A 15,115-nucleotide genomic window follows, 5' to 3' on the forward strand; every position below is an offset into this window, starting at 1 on the left:
CACTTACTGACAGTGCAATTACCTATGGCCGAGCAGTCAAAAACAGTCTAGGGACTGTGCCTACTCAAACCACCACATTAAAGATACTTGCCACATGGTGGAAGAAGAGACAATTGACTCCTTCCTACAAGTTGTCCTCTGACTTCATAAATGCACTGTGATATGCCTCTCTCCCACAAATATGAATGTAATCTAGGAGGAAAAAGGAATGACCACTGGGCCTGTCAAGTTTTAATCTCATAGATGAGTGCTAGATTAGGCTACATGGTAACACTTCGCTTGTTTGTAGACCAGAAGAATGTGTCTGACCTTTTGGGGCTGGAATGAGAAGCAGTTGTGAGCCACCTGATGAGGCAGTCTTAATTGAACTGGGTGCTTACTGAGCTTTGCTGGCCAATAAGCTCCAATAATTGTCCCCTTGTTCCCAGCAACCAAAGTATGGAACATTGGAGTTCTGGGCAGGGCACAGCAAAGTGCTTGAAAAAGTTATTAGGGCTTCTTTTTCCCTTTTGCCACTACATTTTTATATCACGGAATAAGTAACACTAACCTTGGAAATGTTACACCTACCAGTTTTCAGGATGCATTTTTAAGATTTACTATATACATGTTATATACATGTCATGTATACACATGGTCTCCCCGCACATATACCTGCGGGCCAGAAGACAGCACCAGGTCACATCATGTGATTGCTGGGAATCACTCAGGACTTCTACAAGAGTATCCAGTGCCCTTAACCTCTCTCCTTCCTGGGTGTAATTTCTTTCTTTCTTTTTTTTTTTTTTTAATAATTTATTTTAGTTTTTATTAGATATTTTTTTTCCATTTTTTATTAGGTATTTAACTCATTTACATTTCCAATGCTATACCAAAAGTCTCCCATATCCACCCACCCCCACTCCCCTGCCCACCCACTCCCCCTTTTTGGCCCTGGTGTTCCCCTGTACTGGGGCATATAAAGTTTGCAAGTCCAATGGGCCTCTCTTTCCAGTGATGGCCGACTAGGCCATCTTTTGATATATATGCAGCTAGAGTCAAGAGCTCCGGGGTACTGGTTAGTTCATAATGTTGTTCCACCTATAGGGTTGCAGATCCCTTAATACCCTCAGTAGTTTGCTTCTCCCTCCCTGTTGCAGGGTTTGGAGGGCGGGGGTGGATTCCTGTTCAAGGAAACATGATTGAGTCTGAGACTGGTCTGTCTCCTGTTTTAGTTTTCAACAAGTAAAAACAGCACATTACAATTTACCAACTAACCTCCCTGGACCCTGGGAGTGAAATTTGAAATATCAGAATTGGGAAACTATCTCTGGAATCAACAAACAGGCAAACAAAGTTGGTGGCTTTGGATATGATTGTATTCAACTACTTGTATTTTAGCTGTGATGAGAGAATATTCCTTTCTGATCCTGTAAAGTCAGGAAGTTTCTTCTGGATTCTTGGTTAGGGTTGACAAAATAATCCTATGACATCATGTCCTTCCAACATTCCAGAATTCAAAGTACATCTATTTGAGCATAAGTATAAGATTGCCTGAGCCTTTAGTAATAGCACACTGTAGGTCGGGGCAGTTTCAATGTAGTTTACTTAAATATTAATTCAGCATAGCTCAATGTGGTGGGTACCCCTAGGAGCTGCTAAATCTGTGATTCTCAGCCCCCAGGGGTTGTTGAACAACCCTTTCACTGGATTCCCTAAGACAATTGATTCATAACTAGCAAAATTATTAGGTAGCAACAAAAATAATTTTATGGTTGCGGTCACTACAACATGAGGAACTGCATTAAATGATAGCAGCTTTAGGAACGAACAGTGAGAACCATGGTTCTTAAATAGTATCTTAAGAGTACTACACAAAGCCGGGCTTGGTAGTGCACGCCTTTAATCCCAGCACTCGGGAGGCAGAGGCAGGTGGATTTCTGAGTTTGAGGCCAGCCTGGTCAACAGAGTGAGTTCCAGGACAGCCAGGGCTACACAGAGAAACCCTGTCTTGAAAAAACAAAAAACAAAAACAAAAAAATAGTAATGGGCATGAGTCTAATATTTGAAGTCAACTGCTGATTTTTGAGTCTGCCTTGGCATATGATTTATCTTGACCAATGTAAATTGAGTCTTGACTGTCTGAAGCACTATTATCAGGAAATCCTACCTAAAATAAAATGGTTTTTCCACAGTGCAAAAAATCAGCACTCTGGAGAAGACAGAGGCAGATGGATCTCTCTTAGCTTGAGGCCAACCTGGTCTGAGCTACATAGAGGAACCTTGTCTCAAAAAAACTAAAAAAGGAGAAAGTGTTTTTTTCAAAACCCAAATCCTACTTAAAATAAATCTACTATGAGTGGGATCCTGAAGGGGAAAAGTTATCAAGGGCCTGGGGATACAGGTGGTGAGACACTTGGACTCAGCCAGCTTCGAGCTCTCCTGGAATTCTGAGGTTTAGTAAGCAAGGAAAGAGGAAGCTCAGATGTAGTGCTAGGGTGTTCTGAGGGTTGGGCTAAGCCTAATAGGGCCAAGCGTTGGGCAGGTGGGGTGGAAAAGTAGATCTTCTGTTCTTCGGAGTACCGTTCTTCAGGAGTCACAGCATCACGGTAAGTCCAGTCCCGCCAATGGAAATTGAAACCTTCAAGCAGAGTGATGCGGCCAGCTCTTGTAGGCACACAGTCAGGGGGCTTTCTGGGTGGCAAATTTGGCACTTCAATCCCTGGCAGCAACATAACCCCTCGGATGGCAAACCAGCCCCCAAATCGGGGGTGTATGCACACACCTGCTATGTGCTGGGGAGAGGACAAAGAAAAAGCAGGGTTACAGAGGTCATTTTGACACTAGGTTCAACGACTATTGGAAACTTTTTATCCCCCAAGTATGGGTATGAGTGTTTTGCTTGCATGCAAGCAGTACCCACAGCGGCCAGCAGAGGGTGTCAATCTAAAAACGAGTTGCAGATGGTTCTGAGCAGCCACGTGAGTGCTTGGGATTGAACATGGTTCATACAAAAGCAACAAATGTTCCTAATCTTTTTCTAATTCTTTCCCACTCAGTGCACACTCATTCCATGCAGAAGGCTCTGTCCCTTCTATTAAATTAAGAAATCTAGGGCTGGAGAGATGGCTCAGTGGTGAAGAGCACTGACTGCTCTTCTGAAGGTCCTGAGTTCAAATCCCAGCAACCACATGGTGGCTCACAACCATCTGTAACGAGAACTGATGCCCTCTTCTGGTGTGTCTGAAGATAGCTACAGTGTACTTACATACAATAAATAAATAAATCTTTAAAAAAAAAATCTAGCCGGGCAGTGGTGGGGCACACCTTTAATCTCAGCACTTATACAGACCTTATATTGTAGGGGATCCTTTAGGAGCCTTTACTATCCTTTCCCTTGGTCCCCACCCACTCATTCACATTCACTCTCTAACCTGGGTCCCCCATGGGTCTGCATCCACATCTTGTCGTTGGTAGTAATAAGCAGCACCTGCCACATGGGCTGCTGTCTGGGCGAGAATCTTAGGTCGCCGATTGGGGTGTACCTCATAGTCAGCAATGACTTCCATATGCACTTCTGGAAACTTCTGGAACAGAATACAGGGCGCTTGTTAGCATGATGGGAGTCATGATTTTGTTCTAAGTCCTAAGTTATGTATTAATATGCCTTCTGTTTTTATAAGCCCAAGGGGATTTTTTTGTTTGTTTGTTTGTTTGTGTGTGTGTGTGACCGGGTCAGAATGACCTTGAACATGCTTTATATATCTAAAGATGATCATGAATTCCTGATTCTCCTGCCTCTATCTCTCTACTGCTGGAATTCACCATTAAATGTCTGTTTGAAGGAAAAACAACTTTAACCTAAGGAGCTACAAAGTGAAGGATTTTAGAGTTTCTCTGCCCCCTCAGAAGGGCCTGTGCTTGAAAGGAAATATAAAAGCCTTGCTCAGAAGCCTCCATTATAGGAGTTATTGAGTTGTCTGTGGCAATTCTAGAGTGGAAAGACCTAGAATGTATATGTAAAGATTTATGTGTATATAAATGAGTACAGGCTGGGAAATAGTCTTCTGCCTTCAAAGGCTCCACAGACAGCATAGAACCCAATGACTAAAGTCAATGACCAATGACTAAAGATGTTGGATTACTAATATTCCAACATCTTTAAGATTAAGACTAGAGGGGCTGGTGAGATGGCTCAGTGGGTAAGAGCACCCGACTGTTCTTCCGAAGGTCAGGAGTTCAAATCCCAGCAACCACATGGTGGCTCACAACCATCCATAATGAGATCTGACTCCCTCTTCTGGAGTGTCTGAGGACAGCCGCAGTGTACCTACATATAATAAATAAATAAAAACAAAGGAAAAAAAAGATTTGTAAAAAGATTAAGACTAGAGGTTCCTCTAGTTGTCTATCAGTGTAGTCACCCTACGAAACTGATTTCAGATGGGGAGTCTGCTAAAGGAAAGGGTAAAACCTGGGTGTAAGAAGTTGCAGAATAGGGGGCTGGTGAGATGGCTCAGTGGGTAAGAGCACCCGACTGCTCTTCCGAAGGTCCGGAGTTCAAATCCCAGCAACCACATGGTGGCTCACAACCATCTGTAACAAGATCTGACCCCCTCTTCTGGAGTGTCTGAAGACAGCTACAGTGTACTTACATATAATAAATAAATAAATCTTTAAAAAAAAAAAAAAAAAAAAAGAAGTTGCAGAATGTCAGGGCTCCTAGCCCTAAGGCTAGATTGTGCCCTAAGCTAGGTCAACAGGGAAGCAGATGTGGATTTGGGAGTTGAAGGAAAGTTCCACATTACCTCTGTAACACTCCTCAGGTGGTAGGACACACATTGATCCACCGGGTCTCTCAGTGTTTGGAAGTGGCAGCTCTTTAAGAAGGGTTTGAGGGCTCTGTCAAACATAGCAGGTGTGCTGAGTACCAGGAAGGCCAGGGTAGGTCCTGGGAAGGGCAAGTGGAAGGCTGGAGGCAGGAGTTCATTGTACCACGCCACCTGGAACACAGAAAGCTCAGGCAGTTGGATCTCTGAGTTTGAGAACAGTCTGGTTTACAGAGCAAGTTCCAGGACAGCCAGGGATACACAGAGAAGCCCTGTCTTTTTTTTTTTTTTTTTTTTTTTTTTGGGGGGGGGGTGGGGAGAATTAAAAAAAGAAAAAAGAAAAAGAAAGAAAGAAGCTGGGCGTGGTGGCGCACGCCTTTAATCCCAGCACTTGGGAGGCAGAGGCAGGTGGATTTCTGAGTTCAAGGCCAGCCTGGTCTACAGAGTGAGTTCCAGGACAGCCAGGGCTACACAGAGAAACCCTGTCTCGAAAAAACAAAACAAAAAAAGAACCCCATCCCCCCGCCCCTCTCCCCCACCAAAAAAAAAAAAAAAGGAAAGAAAAAAAGAAGGAAATGCACTAGGGGAAGGCTTGAGAGATTAGTAGGAGAGAGGTTGGGCCTGGCCTTACATATCAACTTAAAAACTATGGCACCAACTTGGTGAAGATGAGGAGTCATTTAACCCTTAAAAGAATAAAGTGACCAATAATTGCATTACTAAGATCTGGTTGCGCTGTAGAGAATGGATTGGAGCCAAGATGGCAGCAAGGAGATTATAATAATTCATATGTGAGAAGTGTTCTGGGATATAGGATAGGTTGGTGGGCTAAAAACAACAACCTGTGTTTGGAAGATTCAGGTGATATTCATGGTGGCTGTTGGATATAGGACTGGAAAGGTGAGTAGCAAGACCTTAGGAGACAGGCGGGGCTAACTCTGCTCAGTATAATAGTTCCTATTATCCAGACTAGACACACACAAGTTTAAAATAAGATGGGGTCTCACTATAGCTCTGGCTGACCTGGAGCTTGCTATGTATATCAGGCTGGTCTGGAAGACTCGGCCTCCTGAGTGCTGGGGTCAAAGGCTTCAGCCACCATGCCTCACATTCACATAGGCACTTCTATTCTTTCCCATATCTGCCTTCCATCACTACCTTCCATCACTGCCTCCAAATTCTGACTTTTAAAAAAAGATTTAGTTACTTATTTTATGTATGTGAGTACACTGTAGCTGTCTTCAGACACACCAGAAGAGGGCATCAGATCCCATTACAGATGGTTGTGAGCCACCATGTGGATGCTGGGATTTGAACTCAGAATCTCTGGAAGAGCAGTCAGTGCTCTTAACTGCTGAGCTCTCTTTCCAGTCCCAATCTGACTCTAGAATGTACATAATTCTCCTCTCCTTTCAATCCATCTTTTCATATACATTTCTCTGTTTTTGTGCTGGTGACTGAGATTTGCAAATGCTAAGCCAGCACTCTAGCTAGCTAGCCATCCACCTATCAGATAAATTTCTGATAGATGGATAGATAGATATACATCTCACTTAGTTTTATAGCCTCAGCTTTCAATTTTGTTTTTGCCTCATTACTAGGAATTGAACCCAAGACCTCAAGCATGGCTTTCAAACTAGACTTAACTTCTCAATAGTATCTTCTTACAAGTCTTCCCCTGGAAAGCTCAATGGCCTAGGAATCTTAAGATAGGCCAAAGGACACAGGCGGATTTTAGTTTGTGTCTTAAACATAATTTTGTTCACTCAGCACTGTGGGAGGAAAGTGTGGAATAGGGCGGGGCTGGGTGGGGTGGAGAGGGACTGTGGTTACAGAGACTTCTGTACCAGGCGAGCGTGAGGAATTTCTATGCTCAGTCCCGTATTGATGGCAAGCAACACCATGAATTAGCCTTCTGTTGGCTGGCCGAACAAACTAGCCAATTGTCTCTTGTTCAACATTAGGAATACTCTTCTCTCTTCATCTGATCGAGTACACTGTCACACCAACCTTCCAAGTTTTGACCTCTTCTAATTCCTTTGGAAGAATCTGATGATCCCGCCCACACCGGGAGACCGTTTTCTGGTAAATTATAATGATGACAGGTTAGGGGATCTTGGGCTGTATCCCATTCATTTGTTTGACATCATAAAGACATAAAAGGGCAAACATGTGTTTCTCTACGTTTTTTAATCAAGCCCCATTTTACAACACGACCTGGTCATCAGATGGCTGCAGTAGGTTGAGAGGATCAGAAGGGCTCACCGGCCTTCACACTTTTGGCACCAAGGCCAATCCTAGAGCTCACCCTAGGACCACAGGGAAGACAAACCAACCTGGAAGGGATAAACTTCGAAGCCAAAAGGACACAAGGTGTCCTCAATCTTCTGCTTCAGCTCTGCGACTCGCGGCTCCATAACGCACGCTGAACGCTGAGCTTGCTGGGAAATGGAGTCTCATAGCTAACTTAGGCTTGTATGCGTCCATCAGGGCTGGACTACATTTCCCAAGAAGTAAAGGAATAGTAACGGACTCAACTGACTCTGCACGGTGCATCTTGGTACACGTAGTTACTTTTGTCCTTGTAGCCCAAACATAACCGAGTCTGGAAGACTCCGTGTCCCGACGAGCTTCACGGGAGGTGTGAGTGTGAACGCACAGGGCACGTATTTCCAGGGAAACGTATTTCCGCCCTCTATTGCCTGTGGTCTCCGCAAGAAGCGGACTCAGTTTCCCGGGTGGCGCTGCGGCACCGGTACTTAAAATCTCATTCTCCGCCTACCAGAGTTTGAACTCTTGAGCGGCACTTGTCACTTGTCTCAGTGGTGATAGCGTCCTTGATTTGTGGAGGTCTCAACCAAAATTCGGTTCATTCTACCCTCTCGATATTATTCTGTTTTCTTCCCCCCTCCCCGACCCCCCACTTTTCAAAGTACTCTGTTCCGTAGTTCTAGATTCACAGTATTGCTATCGCACTGTTTCTGTAGCCCTAATATATTCCCACTTTCCTTATTTCCATCTAACTCTGTGGCTTGTCCTGGGCTGGCCCGCGGGTATCTGAGTGTGGAAGAGCAAGAACAGGGAAAGTTAGAGACGCAATTTCAAGTGCTCCAGGATGAACAGGAGCCCTAGCTGGTCTGATCAGCTTCATGCGGTTCTCAGTTCAACTGATGAAAATATGGCCCGGATTAAGGTAAGAGGGGGACCTCTGGGATCCCCATCTAACCCCTCCCATTGGGAGGCTAGGCTAGGGCTTAGTAAAGGGCACTGAGAGCTCACTGGCTTGTTGAACTGTTTGCTGGTTTTTTTTTTTTTTTTTTTTTTTTTTTTTTTTGTAGCAGAGTTTGTATCCCTTTCGAGTTTCCTCTACAGGTAAGTATTGTCTTTTCTCCCAGCCCTTTGTCTTCTCAGAGCCTCCTTTCTTTCAGTGCCTGCCTGTACAGCTCACAGTTCTGTACAAATCCCAGCTACTTCCTGTCCTCTGATTTCCTACACAGACAGACCCTGCTCTTGTCCCTTCCCTATTCCCACAATAGGGGACCTGGCTGACACCTGGACTTCTCATCGCTTACCTCCTCAGCCAGAGGCCCAAGCTCAACAGCCTTGGGCTCTAAAGACTCCCACTCTTGGAGAGAGACTGAGCTGTACTGAAGCCCACAGCTCCTCTCTCTGGGATGAAGTTACTAAACTCCGATCCCAGCTTCAGGCTCAGGCTCAGGTGAGGTATTAGGGGTATGTACGTGGTGATAATGTGAGACGAGAATATTAGGAGTTGGGACAATGACTTAGAAAGGAATGTCTGGGTTTTCTCTGCTTGGGTAGGTGACTGAGGCGCTGAAGCATTCTGTACAGAGCCTGTTGAAGGATCGGGAGCAACATATGTTCAAGATCAGTGCTCTAGAAGGTATTGGGCCAATTCTTTTCTATGTATGGCACACAGAGTTTTAAAATGGAAACCAAGAGTTTTGCACATGCTAATGATCTGTGCTCTACCACTGATGTACATACAGCTTTCGAGTTTTGCACATGCTAATGATCTGTGCTCTACCGCTGATGTACATACAGCTTTCGGTTGTGGGGCTTAGCCTTTTAGTGAATGGGTGAGCTTCTCTCCCTCCAGCCCTACACAGCTTTACCTATGTGTCATTTGCTCTCATGTGAGTCTCTTAGAGCCACTGACCTTACTTTCCCCTCTACAGCATCACTAAAACTGCTGCAGGAGGGCCCCAAAGGGAGAGCCCTTCTGGAGCAATGCCTGGAAGGGCTGAAAAAGGAACTGCAGGGCCTTCGGAGTCAGGTTCAAGAGCTAGTCCAAAACCAAATGAAAGCAAGACCAGGAAAGTTGGGTCCTGCCAGTGGCTTTCACCAAGAGCTGCAGAGTGAGTAAGTGATGGGCAAGGCTTCACCCTTTTGGTTGTTTGTTTAAGATGTGCTTCTTGGGGGCTGGAGAAATGGCTTAGAGGTTAAGAGCACTGACTGCTCTTCAAGAGGTTCTGAGTTCAATTCCCAGCAACCACGGGTTGGCCCACATCTGATGACCTCTTCTGGCCTGCAGGCATACATGTTGTATATATAATAAATAAAAATTTTTTAAAAATGTGCTTCACTCTTCCTCTACTCCTTCTCCTCCTCTTCTTCTTCCCCTTACCCCTTTCTCTCCACATGTTTCTGGCAGGCCTCTCCTCTCCTCTTTCTCTGTTCTCTCTCTCTCTCCCTCTCCCCCTTTCCAACTCCCCTTCTGTGCCCTGAATAAACTCTATTCTATACTATTTTTTAAAAAATGTGCTTCTTGGTGTCACACAGTTTTAGTTCTCGTGCTCAGAAGGCAGAGATGGCCGGTCTCTATGAGTTTGAGACTAGCCTGCTCTACATATTGAGCTATAGGCCATCCAGGGTTAAAAAGATCTTTTTTCAGAAAACAAAAAGGACACACAAAAAAGTGTTTTAGGTGTATGAATGTTTTATACCATCATGTGGAGGCTCAAAGAAATCAAAGTTCTCTTTAAGAGCAATTGTTCTCATAACCATTGAGCCATCTTCCTAGCCCAAAACTTCCTCTTTTGAGGCTTCTGAGCTCCTAGCATAAGATGTTTGGTGTAGCCGGGCGTGGTGGCACACGCCTTTAATCCCAGCACACGGGAGGCAGAGGCAGGCAGATTTCTGAGTTCGAGGCCAGCCTGGTCTACAAAGTGAGTTCCAGGACAGCCAGGGCTATATAGAGAAACCCTGTCTCGAAAAACAAAAACAAAAACAAATGTTTGGCCTACTCACTTTGTTTCTCTGTGATGTTGGCTATTGAACCCTGGGCCTAGTACATGCTAAGTAGATGCCCTTATCATTAAGTTGTTATCTCCAGCCATTCTGGGTTTGTTGTTTGGTTCTAGAATGACACTGCTGTCACTCATGTAGGCACCAGGTTTTGTGGGAAGAGTCAGAAATTCTTCGGGAGGAACTGAAGTTGCTTCGAGACCAGCTGAGTGAGTGAAAGATTGAAAGTGGTTTTTTGTCCTTGTTTTGGAATATCTTCTTTTTCTTCCAGTAAGTGACATTACTTCTGACTGTTTGAACTATTGAAAAGTCTGGCATATTAGTTTTGTTATTTTTTTTTAATTTATTTTTATTTCATGTGCATTGGTGTTCTACTTGCATGTGTGTCTGTGTGAGGGTGTCAGATCCCTTGGAACTGGAGTTACAGAGAGTTGTGAGCTGCCATGTGGATGCTGGGAATTGAACCAGGATCCTTTGGAAGAACAGCCAGTGTTCTTAACCACTGAGCCATCTCTCCAGTACTCCACCCCCACCTCCCTTTTTTTTTTGGGTTTTTTTTTTGGTTTTTTGAGACAGCGTTTCTCTTTATAGCTCTGGCTGTCCTGGAGCTCACTTTGTAGACCAGGCTGGCCTCGAACTCAGAAATCCGCCTGCCTCTGCCTCCCGAGTGCTGGGATTAAAGGTGTGTGCCACCACGCCCGGCCCTTTTTTTTTTTTTTTTTTTTTTTTTTTTGAGACAGTGTCTCTACATAGTTCTGGCTGTCCTGGGATTCATTGTGTGGATCAGGCTGATCTTGAACTCACAGAGACCCATATGCCTTTGCTTCCTAACTGCTGGGATAAAGGCATGTGTTACCACCCCTGGCTAGGCAAATTATTATTGATATTATTATTATTATTATTATTACTATTATTTGTATATTTTATAATTTAAATATTGTGTGATGTTGGGTATCAAATGCACAGGGCTTTTTACTTGCAAAGTGTCTGCTCTACCACTAAGCTACACCTTTAGCCTTTGGCAAAATATTTTATTTTGCTCTTTATCTCTCATGTCATTTAGTCTTTCCCATCACCTTGGTATCTTCCCAGCAGCTGGACCAGAATGTGTTTAAGTTTCTACCACCAGTCTGGTCACAAAGCAGTGAAGAAAAAGGAATGAAGTTGGAGAATGGTCCCCTTATATTCTGTCTTATTTTCAGGCCAACATCAGGAGTTGTTGCTGGAACAAATAGCTAAAGGGCCCCAGGTTCAGGCCCGCAGCTGGAAGGTAGGACAGGGTTAGATCGGACTCCACATAGTTCGTCCTGAGTCCCCATCCTTGCTCTACAGAAAGGGCTTGGATGTCTTCTCCCACCTCCATCTCTCTTTCATTATTTCCCTTGCTGACTCCACATCTCTCCAAAGCAGTTCTTCCCAGTCTCTTTGCTGTAGACATGATTCACTGTCCTTGCCCACATGTAGGTTCTCATGTGTCAAGGAGGGGGTTGTGGGAGGGAGTTTCCCTTGGAAAGAGAGAGATTTAGCCCTCCCTCTGCACCTCGGTCTGGCAGAAGTTGGAGCACCTGCAGAGTGACCAGATGGACAGGGTTCATACCTTGGAGGTTTCCAGTACAGAGGCCCATGATGCCCAGAAGGAAGAGCCCTACCTCCTCAGGTCAGATGTGTGTGCTGGGCTGTTACAGGGGGTTTGTGTTGTAGAGGTCAAGCAAAGTTCAGCTACCCTAAATTTGGCCAAAATTGGTTAGGGTGGTCAGTCTGAGTATCTGGGTTTATATTCATAAGAACAGCATTGGATAGTCTAGCTTAGGCTGTCTTTGAACTCCTGGTCCTCCTGATTTACCTCCCAAGTGCAGATGTTACGGGTATATGTTACCAGACTCAGTTTTTTTTTTTTTTTTTTTTTTTTTATCTATTTTTATTGAGATGGGTGGGTTCCACTGGGTAGCCCAGATTGGCCTCAAACTCACCAGCCTGCTCTCTTTTGTTTCCTACAAATGAACAACAAGCGTGTGCTATTATGGCCACTAGTATTACTGAAATTTTTTTTGTATTTTTTTTTAAAGATTTATTGATTTATTATATGTAAGTACATTGTAGCTGTCTTCAGATACTCCAGAAGAGGGAGTCAGATCTCGTTACGGATGGTTGTGAGCCACCATGTGGTTGCTGAGATTTGAACTCTGGACCTTCGGAAGAGCAGTCGGGTGCTCTTACCCACTGAGCCATCTCACCAGCCCTTTTTTTTTTTGTATTCTATTTATTTATTTAGTCTGCTTACTTGTGGGCATATGTAGCATGAAGTGCATGTGGAGGTCAGAGGTCTGATAGGATTCGGTTCTCTCCTTCTACTGTATGGGTTTTGAGGATCAGCCTCAAGTTGTTAAGCTTGGTGACAAGCATGTTTATCAGCTGAGCAACCTTGCTGGCCCCAGTATTAGGCATTCTTCATTTGATTCAGAGTTGTGAGATATATATATATACATATATATATATATATATATACACACACACACACATACATATATACATATATATATAATTATCTGTATATATTTTATTTATATGAGTACATTGTAGCTGTCTTCAGACACACCAGAAGAGGACATTGGATCCCATTACAGATGGTTGTAAGCTATCATGTGGTTGCTGGGAATTGAACTTAGGACCTTTGGAAGAGCAGTCAGTACTCTTAACTGCTGAGCCATCCCTCCACCACAGTGACATATCTTTACATGTCTGATCAATAGTGGAGGGGGTGGGGTGGACTCCTGGCCTCAGAACAGAAGGTTTTATGCTGGAAGAGTATCCTAGGTCCATCCTCTGCTTCTGACTGTTCTCTCTAGGAACTCCGTTCCTGCCCAGCAGTCAAAGCTGCCTCTGGCACGAGCTTTCACCATGTCTCTTTCTTCATCCAGCTCTGAAGTCAGTCTCCCAGACTGTGGCCGTAGCTGGGAACTTTTAAAGAAATTGGATAGGGGTAAGGACGGACTCTGAATGCCTCCTGAATGAGCTGTCTAATTGTTTGACATTGTCTTTTCTTTGTGAATCCATCTACCTATGTTATATCATGGAGAGTAAAGCTACTTTATTATTTGATATTCATTTAGTAAAAGGCAAAAGATTTATGTGATTTGAAGAGAAACCAAAGTAATTATTATTTAATATTTATTTAAAAGTCAGGTTTTGTTGTGTAGCTCAGGCTTGCTATGTAACCCAGACTGGCCTTGAACTCAAAATCTTCCTGCCTCAAGTTCCTGGTGTTAGGATTACAGTCATGGGCCACCACATTTTCATTTAACCACTTAATTGTAGTTGGGGCATAGGTACAGACAGATAGTCAGAAATCGCCAGAGAATCAGCACATTCAGATCAGGCCTGTGTGTCTTTTCCAGGGTGGTCCAGGGCCTAGTTCTGTGCATGGCAGTCTTGCTAATTTCTTTCTTTTTTTGGGGGTTGGGGGGAGTTGGCTTTGTTTTTTGCTTTTTTGTTTTGTTTTGTTTTGTTTTGTTTTGTTTTGAGACAGGGTTTCTCTGTGTAGCCCTGGCTGTCCTGGAACTCACTTTGTAAACCAGGCTGGCCTCGAACTCAGAAATCTGCCTGCCTCTGCCTCCCGAGTGCTGGGATGCTAATTTCTTTTTAAATTTAATTTTATTTTCCTTCATCTTAGAACTCCAGAACAACTCCCTTCCTAACCTGGAACCCAGCAGCTCTCAGTTCCATGCCTGGAGTCTAGGGCAAGAGGACCTGTTCCTTGAGGGCCCCACGATCTTCCAGAGTGACCTGTAAGAACTTGTGAGAAAAATGAGGTGCAGCTTCTATCCCAGGCAGCCTCCTCATCCTCTCCGTTCATGCCCTCTTTACCGAGGCATCGCACTGTGCAGCCAGTCCTTCTCCCTGGCTAATTCAAAATAAAGTAGCTTCATTCTCCCTGATGTGTTCTCTGTAAATCTTGCCCCACATGGGATAGGCTGGGCCATACCTTTCCTTCTTGTTACTTACCTGGTTCCTGTGACCCCTGCCTTTGAAATCTGACAATCATAGGTGCACCTTTGACTGAGCTCCAGTGAACTTGGGAAGAAATGATCTCTTGTTTGGTGAGTAGAATAGGTTAGGATGTTGGGAGTATTGAGGTGATCACAAAGGAGAGTGTGATGTTCCGGTGGGCACTAGATCCAGTCAGTCACACTGCTGGGAGGCTTACCCCAGCTTCTCCCTACCTCCTCACCCTCAGTAGCCCAGTCTGTATGTCTACAGTTCTGTTTCTCTGAAATCGAGTTGTCTTCAAAACAAACAAACAAAAGCCAACAAAACCAAAATCTCTATTTCTTATTTTGAGAAAGGATCTGTTTAAGTAGCCCTGGCTGTTCTGGGAACAGGCTCTCCTTGAACTCTCAGGGTTCTCCTGCCTCTGCCTCCCTAGTCCTGGCATCAAAGGTGGGCACTGCTACACCTAGCCAAGAAGTATTTTTTGCTATAACCTTCTTGAGGAAATAAAGAGTTCCATGATTCAAATTATACTATTTTTATTTTTAAACATTCTTTTATTACTTTATGTGTATGGGAATTCTGCCTGCACGTATGTCTATGCACCATCTGCGTGTAAGGTCCTGAGGGGTCAGAAGAAGGCATCAGATCCTCTTGAATTGGACTTATACACGATGGTGAGTTGCCATATAGATGCTGGCCATCAAAGAGTAGTAAGTGCTCCTAACCATTGGGCCATCTCTTTAGCTCCTTTTTAATTTTTTGAGGCAGGGTTTTCTTTTTTTAAGGAGATTTATTTTATTTATATGAATACACTGTAGCTGTCTTCTGACACACCAGAAGAGGGCATCGTATTCCATTACAGATGGTTATGAGCCACCATGTGGTTGCTGGGAATTGAACTCAGGACCTCTGGAGGAACTGTTAGTGCTCTTAACCACTGAGCCATCTCTCCAGCTCCTTGAGGCAGGATTTTATGTCACACAGATTGGCTTTGAGTGAAGTTGACTGTCTTAGTTACTTTCCTAATACTGTGATAAAATGCCACAACC

The 15,115-nt window shown here is 44.2% G+C and overlaps 2 protein-coding genes across 28 annotated transcripts; one reads left to right on the forward strand and one right to left on the reverse strand.

Annotated features, from left to right (window-relative positions):
• Nucleotides 1–1,340: 1,340 nt before the first annotated feature.
• Nucleotides 1,341–7,292, reverse strand: Mmachc (methylmalonic aciduria cblC type, with homocystinuria). The gene is made up of 4 exons (NM_025962.3): nt 7,145–7,292; nt 4,788–4,982; nt 3,414–3,566; nt 1,341–2,774 (listed from the first exon to the last, which is right to left on the reverse strand). The coding sequence occupies exons 1-4, from the start codon at nt 7,223–7,225 to the stop codon at nt 2,364–2,366; spliced, it is 840 nt and encodes a 279-aa protein (NP_080238.2). The 5' UTR covers nt 7,226–7,292; the 3' UTR covers nt 1,341–2,363.
• On the forward strand, nt 7,247–14,591 carry Ccdc163 (coiled-coil domain containing 163). Of its 27 annotated transcripts, none has more exons than XM_006503358.4 (10): nt 7,360–8,001; nt 8,147–8,180; nt 8,306–8,526; nt 8,631–8,712; nt 9,008–9,191; nt 10,218–10,285; nt 11,279–11,346; nt 11,630–11,733; nt 12,923–13,056; nt 13,747–14,011. In XM_006503358.4, exons 1-10 carry the CDS (start codon nt 7,924–7,926, stop codon nt 13,863–13,865), a joined length of 1,092 nt encoding a protein of 363 aa, XP_006503421.1. In that variant the 5' UTR covers nt 7,360–7,923; the 3' UTR covers nt 13,866–14,011. The 27 variants fall into 27 exon arrangements, 18 of the variants coding, with proteins under 18 accessions (XP_030109597.1, XP_006503421.1, XP_006503423.1 ...); XM_006503360.4 differs by having other exon boundaries at nt 8,345–8,526; XM_006503359.3 differs by having other exon boundaries at nt 8,150–8,180.
• The last annotated feature ends 524 nt before the right edge of the window (nt 14,592–15,115 follow it).

Source organism: Mus musculus, chromosome 4 (genome assembly GCF_000001635.26).
Source record: "Mus musculus strain C57BL/6J chromosome 4, GRCm38.p6 C57BL/6J".
Classification (NCBI taxonomy): domain Eukaryota; kingdom Metazoa; phylum Chordata; class Mammalia; order Rodentia; family Muridae; genus Mus; species Mus musculus.

Coding starts and splice junctions, on each gene's coding strand:
- Ccdc163 (XM_006503358.4), top strand. CDS start 7,924: ATGAACAGGAGCCCTAGCTGGTCTGATCAGCTTCATGCGGTTCTCAGT. Junction 8,181..8,305: donor CTTTCGAGTTTCCTCTACAG/GTAAGTATTGTC, acceptor TTTCCTACACAG/ACAGACCCTGCTCTTGTCCC. Junction 10,286..11,278: donor GTTGCTTCGAGACCAGCTGA/GTGAGTGAAAGA, acceptor TCTTATTTTCAG/GCCAACATCAGGAGTTGTTG.
- Mmachc (NM_025962.3), bottom strand. CDS start 7,225: ATGGAGCCGCGAGTCGCAGAGCTGAAGCAGAAGATTGAGGACACCTTG. Junction 4,983..7,144: donor TCGAAGTTTATCCCTTCCAG/GTTGGTTTGTCT, acceptor TCTGTGTTCCAG/GTGGCGTGGTACAATGAACT. Junction 2,775..3,413: donor CAGACCCATGGGGGACCCAG/GTTAGAGAGTGA, acceptor TCCTCTCCCCAG/CACATAGCAGGTGTGTGCAT.